Here is a 17,307-nt window from a genome sequence, read left to right as displayed (position 1 = left end):
ATTACTATTTATAAATTAAGATTCTTAATAAATGACACTAGAATAAGCACAGGTTTGATTTGTAAATCATAGTGTAACGACCTGGCCTGACACTTTATGTGTGGTGTTGGAGTTGTCCGACTTTTTGTGTGGCTGTAAACGCATCACTGGCTAAGCGCCATATGTGCATGTGTTGGCGCAAGTGAGAAAGAGCGAGCGGCTGCTGTTGATATAACAAAGTTGCTTTTGGTCTGGTTTGTACTGCAGAAAATGACCAGTTTGCTAGATATCATTTTTTTACTAATGTTTTGGTGATGTGCTTATGGCCGACAATAAAGAGTTTTGCTCAGAAAAATGATGGATGGAATTCATGTCCTCAAAGCGTCTCGACAGACGTTACAATATTTGAACAAAGAAAACGAAAACTGTTTTCTCTGTCGTGTCCGTGTGTCGAAAATTGTTATGCGCTTATTTTTTTCATTTGATTTTGTACGTGGCATAGATTTGCCGTGCGCAGAGGACGCTTGAGCAGTGCGCAATTGCACAGGTGCGCACCTTAGAGGGAACGTTGGTCGTTACTAATGAAAGTAACTGCATTTATCTAAACAAGGGGCGTGCAAACTACGGCCCGCGGACCATGAGTTTAATACGGAATCTGGACCCGCGGGGGGTTTCTAAAAATGTTTTAAATATCTAGCAATCGGTTTCCTGAAAATTTGCCAACGTATTGTGGAGAACGTGAGTAAATCTGGTCAATAACCATTAATTAGGCTTTGAAGTGAATATAGCACAGCATTTACATATGACATAATCCAAACAACCTTTCCTACTTGAAAAAAACATACAACCAACACAAAAAGTCAACACACATGGTCAACACATAACACAACCTGCACAAACGTCCAATTACTATAAAATTTTTTCTAAATTAAACCCATTTAAATCCATTACGGGAAAATGCAAAATCTCTGAAAACGTATCCATGTTTGGCGCATTTTAGCTGCTTGATATTTCCGATTGATTACAAAACTTTAAGGAGGTTGTCTTGTAGTAAACAAGGTAGGAATCAAACATTCACATACTCTTAATATCCGATTATATTACTATTTATTTTATTTATTTATATTAGGTTTATTTGAAACATGCTTAACATAGTTACATGTGTACTGGAATCCTACATCTTCTCGCAGTCACTAATAGTTTGCACACGTCCTGTGTTTAACATGTACCAGGTTACTATTAACACCCATATTTTTTTGTTCTAAAGCTGTCTAAAATGATAAAAGGTGACTAGAATTTAAGTTTAACCATTTATTCTACACATCAGGTCCAAATAATAGCGATAGCAGCGCTGGAGAGAGAGAACCGAGCTATCTAAAGGTTGGAGGAATCATTAAAATGGACAACCTCATCTGCTTTTGTCCTCCTTGGTTTGCCTCGCATTGGCAGGAATCGAAACTGAAAGTCGACTTGACGTGTTTGCCTAGCACGCGCACACATTCTCTACCAGTCTCTCGCTCTTTCTCTGTCCAGGCTGGTACTTCATGACACCATTAATAAAAAAATAGGGCTGTCAATTGATTAAATATTGAACTGCATTTTGTTCATAGCTAATTAAAAATGAGTTTGATTTAATAAAGTTCAAGTTCCAATGATTGTCACACACACACACGAGGTGTGGAGAAATTATTCTCTGCATTTGACCCATCACCCTTGTTCACCCCCTGGGAGGTGAGGGGAGCAGTGAGCAGCAGCAGTGGCCGCGCCCGGGAATAATTTTTGGTGATTTAACCCCCCCATTCCAACCCTTGATGCTGAGTGTCAAGCAGGGAGGTAAAGGGTCCCATTTTTATAGTCTTTGGTATGACTCGGCCGGGGTTTGAACTCACAACCTGCCGATCTCAGGGTGGACAGTCTAACCACTAGGCCACTGTGAAAGGTGTTTTTTTTAAATGCTTTTTTAAACAGCTCAACACAAAAAGAACATAAAACACATGTATAAAGAGGATACAAAAAATGACTCACAGTGTGTTGGTGTTATGCCAGATTTAGTATTTTGTAGTAATATAAAAGTTGTATTCCTGCTGTAGGAGTATTTGCATGCAGAGGAGGAGCTACACTATGTTTAGATAGCAGTTTCACACATTAATAACACAAAATGTGGATTGTTACGATCAAGCTTTGATTGTCAAAAAGGCTTGGTAATGTAATCTGTGATATTTCTACCTGAATAAAGGCTTCTGATATTTTGTACATTACATGTTGTACAAGTTAATTATATTCATATCTCTGCATGTTTTAACCGTCTCTATTTAATATTAAATTGTAATATTCAGCCTGCGTATCAACCAGAATGGGTTATAAAAGAATTGACATAACATTTCAGCCAGTCAGAAACATTCCCCCCCATATTCCTCAAATGATGTACCAACAATAATTTAGGGGCAAATATCAGAGATTACTTTACAAATCCTCTTCGACAAAGCATGATCGTAAGTTAGGATAATTACAACATTTTCATTTTGTTTAAGTAGTTAAACCGGATGTAAAAGCATAGCGCTTTTATTTTGAAGCCTTAAAAGTGTGATTGGTTTGAGGTGTCTTGACATGTTTTAAAGACTTTTTGGAACAAAAAAAGGCCCATTTTTACTTCCTGCTTACCATCTTTTATATTGCTGTTGAGCTTTAATGCCATCTTAATAAATCAGTCACAGTAAAAATCGACATTTTGTGTTATCAATGCACTTTAACCGTAATCCAAACAAGGAAGTAAAGCTCCTCCTCTCTAAAGCGGCACAGCGCGTCAGCAGGCGTTCCCTCCAATGATGTTGTCTCGCGGCGTTCGGAGATTAAAAAACAAGAGACAAATGTATTTTTGTCGGGAAAACATATCGCCATTGCTTTGGATCTGAGATTTCCAGGATGTCCCTTTTTCTTTGTGCATTTCTGCATGCTATTTCCGAGCTTGTGGCTCAACAGCAACTGACGCCATTATATTTCCCCACGTTATGGAATGGCCCGAGGGCATACTTGCCAACCTTGAGACCTCCGATTTCGGGAGGTGGGGGGGTGGGCGTGGTCGGGGTGGGACGGGGGCGTGGCTAAAAGGGGAGGAGTATATTTACAGCTAGAATTCACCAAGTCAAGTATTTCATATATATATATATAAGAAATACTTGACGTTTAGTGAATTCTAGCTATATATATATATATATATATATATATATATATTTTTTTTTTTTTAAATTATATATATATATATATAAATATATATATTTTATTATATATATATATATATATATATATATATATATATATATAAAATAAATACTTGAATTTCAGTGTTCATTTATTTACACATATACACACACACAACACTCATCTACTCATTGTTGAGTTAAGGGTTGAATTGTCCATCCTTGTTCTATTCTCTGTCACTATTTTTCAAACCATGCTGAACACCCTCTCTGATGATGCATTGCTGTGTGGCACGCACAAAAGTGCTTTCATCAAATGCACTAGATGGCAGTATTGTCCTGTTTAAGAGTGTCACAACATTGCTGTTTACGGCAGACAAACTGCTTTACGGTATACAAAAAAGTGACTGCTGTTGTTGTGTGTTGTTGCCACGCTGGGAGGACGTTAATGAAACTGCCTAACAATAAACCCACATAAGAAACCAAGAACTCGCCCTCCATCATTCTATAGTTATAACGTGATTGGGCAGGTACACTTTTTTATATTGTGGAGGACCTGAGTCCGCCTGAATTTCGGGAGATTTTTGGGAGAAAATTTGTTTCGGGAGGTTTTCGGGAGAGGCGCTGAATTTCGGGAGTCTCCCGGAAAATCCGGGAGGGTTGGCAAGTATGCCCGAGGGTAAAAAAGGAGTCAAGACGCATGCGTGTTGATCGCGCGCTAAAAAAAAGAGCGCCGTTAAAGGAAAGTATAGTTAATGCGTTTTTAATTGCGTTAAATTTGAAAGTCCTGATAATATGGAGGTTAATTTGTGTCTTTATTACGAAAGCTTTTTTTAGACACGGAATTCATGTAACTTAATTTTTTGAGTCTGAATTTTTGGACATCAAATTATGCTGACAATTTCATTGAAAGAAAGGTAGCCAAGATAGCCCAGTTAACTGCCTTTTTTTATGCTGTTTTGCAAGACCCGTGTCACGTGACTTCAAACTTGATACCTCATTGGCTGGTTCTGAGAGAGGATTGATTGCTTCAGTCTTAATTTACCGGAAGTAAATCTTGCTTTTTGAAGCAGCAAATTTTTTCGACACGGAACTTTTTTTTACACACTAAATTTTTATACACTGTATTTTTTTCCCACATAATTTTTTTACGCTGAATTTTTTTTACACTAAATTTTTTTACACACTACATTTTTATACACTCACTTTTTTTCCCCCACTGAATCTTTATATATTGTTTTTTTATACACTGAAGTTTTTTTTACACTGAATTTTAAAACACTGAATTAAAAAAAAACCTGAATTTTTTTAAATGAAATTGTTAGCATACTTTGATGTAACAAAAATCAGGTTAAAAAAATTCAAACACAAAAAATTAAGTTACATAAATTCAGTGTCCTGCGATGAGGTTGCGACTTGTCCAGGGTGTGCCCTGCCTTCCGCCCGATCGTAGCTGAGATAGGCTCCAGCGCCCCCCGCCACCCCGAAGGGAATAAGCGGTAGCAAATGGATGGATGGATGGAAATTCAGTGTCAAAAAAAAGCTTTCGTAAAAAACACAAATTAACCTCCATATAATATTAATATATGTGGGTGAGAGTGTATAAATACAAAAAACACAGGGTACATTCATTGTGTTCATCTTCTTCGAGCCAAACTTAAACAAACGTTATTCATCCACAAGGGAAATTGTTCCACAAACTGAAGCCAAAGATAGTAATTTTTCCCAAAGGAGGGGAAATATTGCCTTAACAGAATAATTTTCCTATTAGGGGAAATAAAAGGAAGCAAATGAGTAAGTTAATAGAGTTTGTATCTCGCTTATTTAGTAATATGCCCCAAAAAGTGCATAAACGCGTGCATCATTAGACAGAACATCTTTTGTTATCTTTCCCTTTTGCACAATGTTTTTATTAGTTCAGATCCAACTCTCAACTAATTTGTTCCAAGGCAAATCCTTGAAGCCAGACACCTCCCGAAATTTAATAATCAGCTGTTCCAACCCCTGTGATCCATCTGTGATTAGATTTCCACGCACATTCACGATTAACGCTCTGAGTAATCCTTCTGGGAGGGAAACATTACTGTAGAAAAGAAGGCAATAAAACAGAAGAAGATTTACCTGCCATCTCTGTCCCAGTCGTACACCTCGACCTTGATTGTTCTGCGAGAAGAGGGTTAAGAAAGTTAAGTTCATCTTGATGGAAATACTTCCCTCAGTGTCAATGCCAGGGTTTTGCAACAGCCAGCATTATTGAACACATACAAAAAAAAACAAAAGCTGTATATTTTATTCCCTCTGTCACATTAAAAATGGGACTGATGTATCATCGTGTATCACGTGACTAAACTTGATCTGGAAAAATGCTAATTTCTTTTGTTCGTGTGGTGGTGGCACGGAGCCGCATACAGAGCCATTCTGCAGCTTATCTTTATCCCACAACAGCGTATGTCTGCAGCTGCCTCCCCGTAATATGTTCTCTTCATTTCGAAAAGCATCTGTTTGTGTATGCTATTACAGTTTACAAGGATAGATGGCAAAACTAAAGAATACCCTGCACGAGGCAGGCGCGCATGTACCGTAACTTTCGGACTATAAGCTGCAACTATTTTCCGACACTTTAAACCCTGCGGCCTATAAACCGGTGCGGCTAATATATGGATTTTTCTTTTCCGCTAATTGCCATAATGTTTTGTGTTCAATAGTTTTCTATAAACCCAAGTAGAAGGCTGAAATTGTGTGTTATTGTTTGTGCTATAACCAGAGGTGGGTAGAGTAGCCAGAAATTGTACTCAAGTAAGAGTACTGTTACTTTAGAGATTTATTACTCAAGTAAAAGTAAGGAGTAGTCACCCAAATATTTACTTGAGTAAAAGTAAAAAGTATGTTGTGAAAAAACTACTCAAGTACTGAGTAACTGATGAGTAACATATACACACACACACACACACACACATATATATATATATATATATATATATATATATATATATGTATACATACATTGATATATACAGTATATAATTTATATTTATTATTTTTGTTTACATGTTAAAGGTGTTTTAATGAATATACATGCATGTTTAACACATATAGATTCCTTTCTTTCATGAAGACTAGAACATAAGTTGGTGTATTACCTGATTCTGATGACTTGCATTGATTGTAATCAGACAGTAGTGATGATAACGTCCACGTTTTCAAATGGAGGAGGAAAAAAGTTCCTCCTTTCTGTCTAATACCACATGAAAGTGGTTGGTTTTTGGCTTCTTATTTGTCCAGCTTCCATATTCGTTTTGATACACTTTACAAGAAATACATTGGCGGCAAACTCCGTAGCTTGCTAGCTTGCTAGCTTGTTTGCACTGGCTTTCGGAGACTCTTATTTTGAAAGCGCAGGCGCGATGGAGCGGCACTTTTATGGTGAAGACAGGAACTGTGCAGTCAGTCTTTAGGCTTTTGACGGGATGTACGGTTAAAATAAAAAATGGTCTTTTTTCCTTCACACTTTTGATTGATTGATTGGAACTTTTATTAGTAGATTGCACAGTACAGTACTTATTCCGTACAATTGACCACTAAATGGTAACACCCCAATACGTTTTTCAACTTGTTTAAGTCAGGTCATGTGACCGCCTGGCTCTGTTTGATTGGTCCAACGTCACCAGTGACTGCATTTGATTGGTGGAACGGAGTGAACGTCACTAGTGACTGCATTTTATTGGTGGAACGGAGTGAAACGTCACCAGTAACGCAGGCACTATGAAGGTCTGTCTGACAGACCAAAACAAACAAAGCGTGCATTAACAGATGGATAAAAATTAGTAGCGAGTAGCGAGCTGAATGTAGATAAAAGTAGCGGAGTAAAAGTAGCGTTTCTTCTCTATAAATATACTCAAGTAAAAGTAAAAGTATGTTGCATTAAAACTACTCTTAGAAGTACAATTTATCCCAAAACTTACTCAAGTAGATGTAACGGAGTAAATGTAGCGCGTTACTACCCACCTCTGGCTATAACGCTCACTACAGGTGCTGCCAGTTGAAAATATACTTTCTGTTTCACAAACTCCTCAAGATGCCACCGTGGAGTTATTGAGTCTGTTTAGCTGATTGGAGAGCCAGCTTTCGACAGCTAGTGAGTCCATGACGATGACTTCCGTTTTGTTTGATCAGACGTTTTACTGCCGTGTTACAGACACCATTTGCAAACAATTAAGGTATGAACATTTACAAAATAATTCTGTGTCATTTCCCAACGTATATACCTGCAGCTTATAGTTCAGTGCGGTTAGTAAATGGAAAAATATTTTTTTCCTTCAAAAATGTTGTGGGTGCGGCTTATATCCTATACACTCTATAGTCCGGAATATACAGTATTAGCGTACTTAAAAAAAAAATTGTCTATTATTCACATGTTTATCTTTTTTATGCATTCTGACTGGTAAATAAATGCTAGTAAAAGTCAGCTAACAATAGAAGTAATAGGACTTGCTCTATTCCGCCTATAGAGCGCTCTAAAAAAACATCCAAAAGCCTCCATCATCGTTTTATATACATGCTGTAAGTATACATGTAACAGGCACATTCATATAACATGTAATATTTTACGTATTTTGCTCATTTTAAGCATACCGCGGCATATTAATTACACAGACGCATCCCAACCACACTTTTCCCTTTAACAACAACACTACTAATCATGGCAGACTTTCTGAGAGACAACAAAGACTACTTTGGGACAAACGATGATCAGAACTTTATATTTCTGAGCCTATATAAGGAGGATGATCTAAAAGTTTTAAAAGCTGTGTGCTAAACAGATGCAGCTTTAGTGAACCACTAAGCATCATGTAGCAGTATTGCTAAGTGCTAAACAAGATATACAAACTACCAACATAATAAAACAATCACTTACTGTACAATGTCTGCTCTCACTCGGATACGAATTAATGGGATGTTTATATCTTCCCGTTTAGATGAAGAATAAATCAATTGTCACGCATGACAAAATTAAAAATTAATAAAAAGGTGCCGCGAACGGGCATCTTTTTGTGTCTTTCTCGCCATCTCCGGGTTTAAGTTGGATGTCAAAGTTGACCAACTTCGGTTTAGGGCCACAACCTTCTACTATCCAGGTGAGAGGCAAAAATGAAAATCTAGAATGAACTTGTACCAATTTAGAGCCAATGCAGCAGCTCACCAGCTCAGTATATCAATATAGCAGCATAAGCTAGTGAGCGACCTGTGATCAATGCGCCGCTAAATATAGATCGTCTGCGTTAGTGCTTATAATAACAATATAGCTAATACTTGGTTAATATTCAGGTCACAACATGTAAATAAAGTATTGTTGGCGTTTTTTTGGAGGGCTTTATGGGCGTAATAGTGTACTCACATTCGCTGCATTGTTAGCCACCTCGTAATTGCCGTATTTTACGAAATAGAACGCATTAACATACAGGTAAAAGCCAGTAAATTAGAATATTTTGAAAAACTTGATTTATTTCAGTAATTGCATTCAAAAGGTGTAACTTGTACATTACATATAAAACTTGCTGGTAGACGGCTGCGTTGACCCTGGATCTCAGGAAACAGAGTGGACCGACACCAGCAGATGACATGGCACCCCAAACCATCACCCAACCATGCAAATTTTGCATTTCCTTTGGAAATCGAGGTCCCAGAGTCTGGAGGAAGACAGGAGAGGCACAGGATCCACGTTGCCTGAAGTCTAGTGTAAAGTTTCCACCATCAGTGATGGTTTGGGGTGCCATGTCATCTGCTGGTGTCGGTCCACTCTGTTTCCTGAGATCCAGGGTCAACGCAGCCGTCTACCAGCAAGTTTTAGAGCACTTCATGCTTCCTGCTGCTGACCTGCTCTATGGAGATGGAGATTTCAAGTTCCAACAGGACTTGGCGCCTGCACACAGCGCAAAATCTACCCGTGCCTGGTTTACGGACCATGGTATTTCTGTTCTAAATTGGCCCGCCAACTCCCCTGACCTTAGCCCCATAGAAAATCTGTGGGGTATTGTGAAAAGGAAGATGCAGAATGCCAGACCCAAAAACGCAGAAGAGTTGAAGGCCACTATCAGAGCAACCTGGGCTCTCATAACACCTGAGCAGTGCCAGAAACTCATCGACTCCATGCCACGCCGCATTAACGCAGTAATTGAGGCAAAAGGAGCTCCAACCAAGTATTGAGTATTGTACATGCTCATATTTTTCATTTTCATACTTTTCAGTTGGCCAACATTTCTAAAAATCCCTTTTTTGTATTAGCCTTAAGTAATATTCTAATTTTGTGACACACGGAATTTTGGATTTTCATTTGTTGCCACTTCAAATCATCAAAATTAAATGAAATAAACATTTGAATGCATCAGTCTGTGTGCAATGAATAAATATAATGTACAAGTTACACCCTTTGAATGCAATTACTGAAATAAATCAAGTTTTTCAAAATATTCTAATTTACTGGCTTTTACCTGTATGTGTTCTTGTCTTGCATAGGGATTGTGAATGATAGGCAAAATTACAGAAAAAAGGTGCAGTTCCCCTTTAATGTTATGCTTACTATAAATGTGTTTTTTCAAAACAAATTACATTGAATTTAACAACCCAAAGCTGAATTTTACTTTTACGCCACTCTCATCTTTCAATAAAAGGGAAGGAGTGTAAATCCAAACCAGCTTTAATGGCCCTCGGAGCTCGGTGTAGGCGGACGACAGGATGCGCATTATTACAGGGAAGGAGGTAATAAAGTTAGGGAGCAGGCTTATTCTATGTTGACACAGATGAGACCTGCCTCTGGGGAGGGCTGACAACCAGCACCTCTACAATAGATACAGACAAACCAAGTTTTGCTCATGTCCTCACTTATTTTTCTAGTAATGTTTAAGTTATTGTTTGATTAAATTGTAAAAAATAAACAGCTGTAGGGATTTTATATTAAAATTTAACTAGCATGATTTTGCCCAATTTGTTTGAAGCATTACTGCTGTAAGTTTGGAGTAATGTTGGTCATTGCTTAATTTTAAGGGAAAGCACGCAAGTCAACGCAATGGCGTCTAATAGAAATGTTCCTTTTCAAGCTAGGCCTTATCTCGTGCCACAGACAACACACAGAGTGCACCTGTGGGTGCCCACTGTGCGTTTCACTTAGGCTTTCCCGGGTTACACCTTGATAAGACCTAGTTTGACTGCGCTCTACAAATAATCCTATTGTGTCACAACTCCAAAAGCCCCGATTGTACTACAGGTGGACGTGGGACACAGTGGAGGACCATTTGTGTGTTATCTTTTCGTGACACATTCATTTCCAGCTCTAGTAAGAGCACACACAGAGGCTAGTAGTGCACTTAAGATGTGACTTTAAGGTTTTACTACTTACGTATAAAATACTACACGGTCTAGCTCCGTCCTATCTTGTCGATTGCATTGTACCATATGTCCCAGCAAGAAATCTGCGTTCAAAGAACTCCGGCTTATTAGTGATTCCCAGAGCCCAAAAAAAGTCTGCGGGCTATAGAGCGTTTTCTATTCGGGCTCCAGTACTATGGAATGCCCTCCCGGTAACAATTAGAGATGCTACCTCAGTAGAAGCATTTAAGTCCCATCTTAAAACTCATTTGTATACTCTAGCCTTTAAATAGCCCCCCTGTTAGACCAGTTGATCTGCCGTTTCTTTTCTTTTCTCCTCTGCTCCCCTTTTCCTTGAGGGGGGGGGGGGGGGCACAGGTCCGGTGGCCATGGATGAAGTGCTGGCTGTCCAGAGTCGGGACTCGGGGTGGACCGCTCGCCTGTGCATCGGCTGGGAACATCTCTACGCTGCTGACCCGTCTCCGCTCGGGATGGTGTCCTGCTGGCCCCACTATGGACTGGACTCTTACTATTATGTTGGATCCACTATGGACTGGACTCTCACAATATTATGTCAGACCCACTCGACATCCATTGCTTTCGGTCTCCCCTGGGGGGGGGGTTACCCACATATGCGGTCCTCTCCAAGGTTTCTCATAGTCATTCACATCGACGTCCCACTGGGGTGAGTTTTTCCTTGCCCGTATGTGGGCTTTGTACCGAGGATGTCGTTGTGGCTTGTGCAGCCCTTTGAGACACTTGTGATTTAGGGCTATATAAATAAAGATTGATTGATTGATTGATTGATATTTAAGTTAAAGGGGAACATTATCACCAGACCTATGTAAGCGTCAATATATACCTTGATGTTGCAGAAAAAAGACCATATATTTTTTTAACCGATTTCCGAACTCTAAATGGGTGAATTTTGGCGAATTAAACGCCTTTCTAATATTCGCTCTCGGAGCGATGACGTCACGTTGTGACGTCACATCGGGAAGCAATCCGCCATTTTCTCAAACACCGAGTCAAATCAGCTCTGTTATTTTCCGTTTTTTCGACTGTTTTCCGTACCTTGGAGACATCATGCCTCGTCGGTGTGTTGTCGGAGGGTGTAACAACACGAACAGGGACGGGATTCAAGTTGCACCAGTGGCCCAAAGATGCGAAAGTGGCAAGAAATTGGACGTTTGTTCCGCACACTTTACCGACGAAAGCTATGCTACGACAGAGATGGCAAGAATGTGTGGATATCCTGCGACACTCAAAGCAGATGCATTTCCAACGATAAAGTCAAAGAAATCTGCCGCCAGACCCCCATTGAATCTGCCGGAGTGTGTGAGCAATTCAGGGACAAAGGACCTCGGTAGCACGGCAAGCAATGGCGGCAGATTGTTCCCGCAGACGAGCGAGCTAAACCCCCTGGATGTCTTGGCTCACACCGTCCCGAAGATGATCAAGAGAAGAATATCGACCCTAGCTTCCCTGGCCTGCTGACATGAGGGTATGTCTACAGAATATATTAATTGATGAAAATTGGGCTGTCTGCACTCTCAAAGTGCATGTTGTTGCCAAATGTATTTCATATGCTGTAAACCTAGTTCATAGTTGTTAGTTTCCTTTAATGCCAAACAAACACATACCAATCGTTGGTTAGAAGGCGATCGCCGAATTCGTCCTCGCTTTCTCCCGTGTCGCTGGCTGTCGTGTCGTTTTCGTCGGTTTCGCTTGCATACGGTTCAAAACCGATATGACTCAATAGCTTCAGTTTCTTCTTCAATTTCGTTTTCGCTACCTGCCTCCACACTACAACCATCCGTTTCAATACATGCGTAATCTGTTGAATCGCTTAAGCCGCTGAAATCCGAGTCTGAATCCGAGCTAATGTCGCTATACCTTGCTGTTCTTTCCGCCATGTTTGTGTTGGCCTCACTATGTGACGTCACAGGAAAATGGACGGGTGTTTATAAGGATGGTTAAAATCAGGCACTTTGAAGCTTTTTTTAGGGATATTGCTTGATGGGTAAAATTTTGAAAAAACTTCAAAAAATATAATAAGCCACTTGGAGCTGATTTTTAATGGTTTTAACCATTCTGAAATTGTGATAATGTTCCCCTTTAAACAAAAGTATGGGGAAAGATAATAAAAAATGTATAAAAAAGTATAAATACGCTGAAAATAAACTACTCAATTACCATAACATGAGTAAATGTAATGTTAGTTGTCTCTCTGGTCCCTAAACTGTAAAACCTGCCAAGTGTACTGCAGTATTGCCTTGGTTCTTGTTAAGGATGCTGATTTTATTCAATTACACTCAAAGTAAATTGAAGGCCAAGTGCAAATTCATGGGTGAAAGATGAGCATTTTCTTGTTTTAAATGTCATCCGATATCAGCTTGGATCGAGTAAAGAAGGCAATTTATTCACTTGACATTTGCCTAATTAAGCGACGTGGATCTTATTGTTATTTTTCCAATAGATGTTGGCATGCAAATATTGTCTGCGGGAGTTACAATGCTGCGTTGAGTGTGACAGCACACTCGAGGGGCCGATAGACACTGCATTATTATGTGTTACGTCGCCGAACAATTGCATTGTTACTAGCACATGAAAAAGACAAGATGTCACATTTTTGGAGAGACCATCCTCTTCCCTCATTTTATAGCCGGAAGAATATGGTCCTACCTGTCATAATCCCCATTGCAGAGAGCCCGAACAGGAATTTTAAAAGCCTGCCACACGGGGTTCAATGTGTTCTTGACTACTTCGGTCTTGTGGCAGATGGTGAACCTGCATAGCGAGAGAAAGAAAGAGGGAATAAAAGATTAGTGGGGTGCTAACTTCTTTAACACGGCCTGCTTCTCGCCAGCCTCCTGCCTCCTTGCACAATCCCCGAACAACCCCCACCCGATGTGTACACACACTAAAAAAGACCCCACGCCGTTTGATCTGAAAGAAAATCAATGAAACCAATTTCCTCTGGATGCAGAGGAGGATTAAAGCAACCCAGAAAGAAGTCAGGGGTTAGAAAAAAAAGGGAAGAGCGACTCACGTGCCATCTTCATTGCTCCTATAGAAGACCAGGAAGGGGTCGGACTTGCCGAAAAAATCCTTTTTGTCCAACTTGTTGCCACAAAACTGCACCATGACTGATTCCTATTCAACACACAAAGAAGAAAGGAGGCAAGCAGGTAAATTAAATTACAGTGAATAGATGCAGGGACGTATTACATGCAGACACTCACCCTGCAGTTGTTCAGCTCCTCGGCTTTCACGATTATAGTGCCACATTTTTTCCCAGCAATGCCTCTGTAAACAGAACACAAAACAAGGTTAGGAGCGCTTAACTTTGTTTATTTTACGCCATCGTTCTCTTGCGGTATTCAAGCACTGAGTAAGAGACTGCACGACAACCTTTGCGAAGCCTATACGAGATCGATTCAACTGGCGGCCCGCAGGCTACAGTCGGCCGGCCAAAGCTTTTCATTTGGCCCACCGAACATCGCCCAAAGAGGCTTGATGAAACCATTCAAACTAGGGTTGCTCATGTATGCAGTACTCCCACCACCCCGCAGGGGGCAACAGCAGTGGGGTCAGTAGAAGAAGAAGGCACTATAAACCCTAAAATAAATCCAAAAATTGCTGCCTTTGGTAATAACCAGTGTTGGGAGTAATGCGTTACAAAGTAACGCGTTACTGTAACGCCGTTATTTTCGGCGGTAACTAGCAGAGGTGTGGACGCGAGTCACATGACTTGGACTCGAGTCATGAATTTGATGACTTTAGACTCGACTTGACAAAATGTAAAAAGACTTGCAACTCGACTTAGACTTTAACATCAATGACTTGTGACTTCACTTGGACTTGAGCCTTTTGAATTGACATGACTTGACATGACTTGCTACTTTCCCCAAAACCCAAAGATGAAAAAGTTATTCGGGAGCGCTCCGTATTTTTCATTGTGTACTTGTCTATCAGCGTTGCGTGTGTCAGCTGGTGTGCTCTCAGTACAACAGCCAATCAAATTAGATCTACTTTGTTTTCATCACACAGCATTCATCCAATCAAATTGCAGGACAACCAACGAAGAAGACATGTCCAAACCACACGCCAGTGAACAAAAAATGATACCTAAAATAATTTTGTTTGGGTATAAAAATTACGAGGTGGTCAACACAAAACGGTTTGCAGTATGCAACACATGCGGTTCGAAAATTACTGATGGAGAGGCAACAACTTCCAACTTCGTCCGGCATTTGAAGTTGCACAAAGAACGGTAAGTTTTGAATGTAAGATAACGTTTAATGGCTAAGTAACGTGACTTTTATTTGCTGTGTAGTTAAATCAGTGAGGCTGTAAACTCACTGCTAACGTTATAACGTTATTGCAAACACGGGAATCTGTTGCAGTTCACTACCTTATTCATACTTTTTGTTCAGTGATTTTTTTTAAGCAGGGTTACGTTAGTCAATATATCACACGTAACGTTAGACGGCGGTCAGCAGCACCGCGTATTTTAGCCACCTAAAAAAAGACAAAAATAGTAAAATAAAGGTCAGTTAAAATGTATACTATATTATATATATGTGTACCGTTTTAGCTAGCTTTCTGATCCCGGTACTGGATAATTAAATCAACATAAAAAACACAAGATACACTTACAAGTAGTGCACCAACCCAAAACAACTCTCTCCCCCCTTTTGTTCTGGGCATTGAACATGAAGACTCTTCCTTCACTGTTCCGAGTGGCCATGAGAGTCTTGGCAGTGCCTGCCTCCAGTGCTCCAGTGGAGCGAGTTTTCAGCCATGGTGGCATCATACTACGCCCCCATCGTGCACAAATGACTGACAGACTCTTGGCTAATTTGGTCTTTTGCAAATGCAATGCAGCATAGGGCCCTGACATATAAAAAGTACAACTTTTTTGTTATGTTCACGTATATGTCATGTTTTTTCAATGTTAACACTTTTGTACAAATAAGTACATTTGCACTTTATTTTTCAATGTGTTTGTTCTGTAAAGGAATGAGTTAATGTTTAAAATGACTGGTTAATAGTGCTATTATAAAGTGCAATGTCAGCACAATTTTCTTTCCTGCAATTTAAAATGCACTTGTTTTAATAAATAAATACAGCGTTTGAAAAGCATACACAATCTGTGTTAATATATTAGTCTGTGGTTAAAAGGACTTGAAAGGACTCGAAACTCAAAATGCAGGACTTAGGACTTGACTTGAGACTTTCCAGTCTTGACTTTGGACTTGACTCGGGGCTTGCCTGTTTTGACTCGGGACTTGACTCGGACTTGAGGGCAAAGACTTGAGACTTACTTGTGACTTGCAAAACAATGACTTGGTCCCACCTCTGGTAACTAGTAGTTTAAAGCGTTATTTTTTATATTCAGTAACTCAGTTACCGTTACTACATGATGTAGTATCGGCTAGAAACAGAAGATCTGAGTGTGTTTTAATGGAGAGTTGCAGTGTCGTCCTTCTGATACTTCCTGTGTCACAAGGGAGAGAAGAGGCGGTGTGTGTGTGTGTTTTGGGGGCGGGAGGCGTGTCTGTGTTTACTAACAAGACATCATGGCGGAGCCGAAGCAGAGTTTCTTCACATGGAGATATTCCCGCTACTTTTCTTTTGTCGAGCACAAAGAAAATAGTTAAATGTAAGTTGTGTCTTGGATCAAAGATCCTATCTACTGCCCAAAACAACAATTCAAATCTGCTGAAACAGCTACAAAAGCAGCATGCTTCGACGAAGCTAGTAAAGAGAGACAAAGACTTCGATGCCACTTCACCACCACTTAAGTATTTTAACGGAGGGACTGCTAGCCAGGACAACATTGATAGAGCCATTACAGCGTATGTGCTAGAAGACATGCAGGCTATTTCTACAGTGGAGTCACTCGATTTCAGGCACAGTGGACAGTGAGTACATAAAAATGGAAAAGGATCTAAAGAAAACACTCCAAACTCTGCCTCTGCTCATCATTCAGCACTGAAGGTACACACTCTGTTAATTCTCTTATCAACTCTTTCATTCTAGACTTCTAGAGTGCTTGATTATCACATCACTCTAAATGTATAGACTATAAAGTTCACAAACATAAAGAGGGATCCTAGTCAATCAATCAATCAATCAATCAATGTTTATTTATATAGCCCTAAATCACAAGTGTCTCAAAGGGCTGCACAAGCCACAACGACATCCTCGGTATAGCCCACATAAGGGCAAGGAAAAACTCACCCCAGTGGGACGTCGATGTGAATGACTATGAGAAACCTTGGAGAGGACCGCATATGTGGGTAACCCCCCCCCTCTAGGGAGACCGAATGCAATGGATGTCGAGTGGGTCTAACATAATATTGTGAGAGTCCAGTCCATAGTGGATCCAGCATAACAGTAAGAGTCCAGTCCACAGTGGGGTCAGCAGGAAACCATCCCGAGCGGAGACGGGTCAGCAGCGCAGAGATGTTCCCAACCGATATACAGGCGAGCGGTCCACCCCGGGTCCCGACCCCGCACAGCCAGCACCCCATCCATGGCCACCGGATCTGTGTGTCTCCCCTTCCACAAGAGATAGGGGGGAGCAGAGGAGAAAAGAAAAGAAACGGCAGATCAACTGGTCTAAAAAAAGGGGGGCTATTCAAAGGCTAGAGTATACAAATGAGTTTTGAGATGGGACTTAAATGTTTCTACTGGTGGGCCAGGCCAATCTTTCCTTATCTCTAAACTAAAACTGGGGGAATGCGTAGAGTGTTCTGGG

At 40.2% G+C, this 17,307-nt stretch overlaps 1 protein-coding gene across 2 annotated transcripts in view; it reads right to left on the bottom strand.

The window, feature by feature from the left end:
- LOC133606153 (copine-8) overlaps window positions 1-17,307 on the bottom strand; it is a 255,190-nt gene that overhangs the window by 96,416 nt on the left and 141,467 nt on the right. For both annotated transcript variants that reach the window (XM_061959774.1, XM_061959775.1), the window contains exons 7-10: window positions 13,784-13,847; window positions 13,591-13,694; window positions 13,224-13,328; window positions 5,298-5,339 (exon numbers count right to left, since the gene is read on the bottom strand). In XM_061959774.1, the coding sequence (XP_061815758.1) occupies window positions 5,298-5,339; window positions 13,224-13,328; window positions 13,591-13,694; window positions 13,784-13,847 (315 nt within the window). The remainder of the gene's footprint in view (window positions 1-5,297; window positions 5,340-13,223; window positions 13,329-13,590; window positions 13,695-13,783; window positions 13,848-17,307) is intronic.

The sequence above is a fragment of the Nerophis lumbriciformis genome, linkage group LG05 (genome assembly GCF_033978685.3).
Source record: "Nerophis lumbriciformis linkage group LG05, RoL_Nlum_v2.1, whole genome shotgun sequence".
NCBI classification, from domain to species: Eukaryota; Metazoa; Chordata; class Actinopteri; order Syngnathiformes; family Syngnathidae; genus Nerophis; species Nerophis lumbriciformis.
The sequence above is the reverse complement of the archived record's forward strand: the minus strand, read 5'-3'. Positions and strand labels throughout refer to the sequence as shown.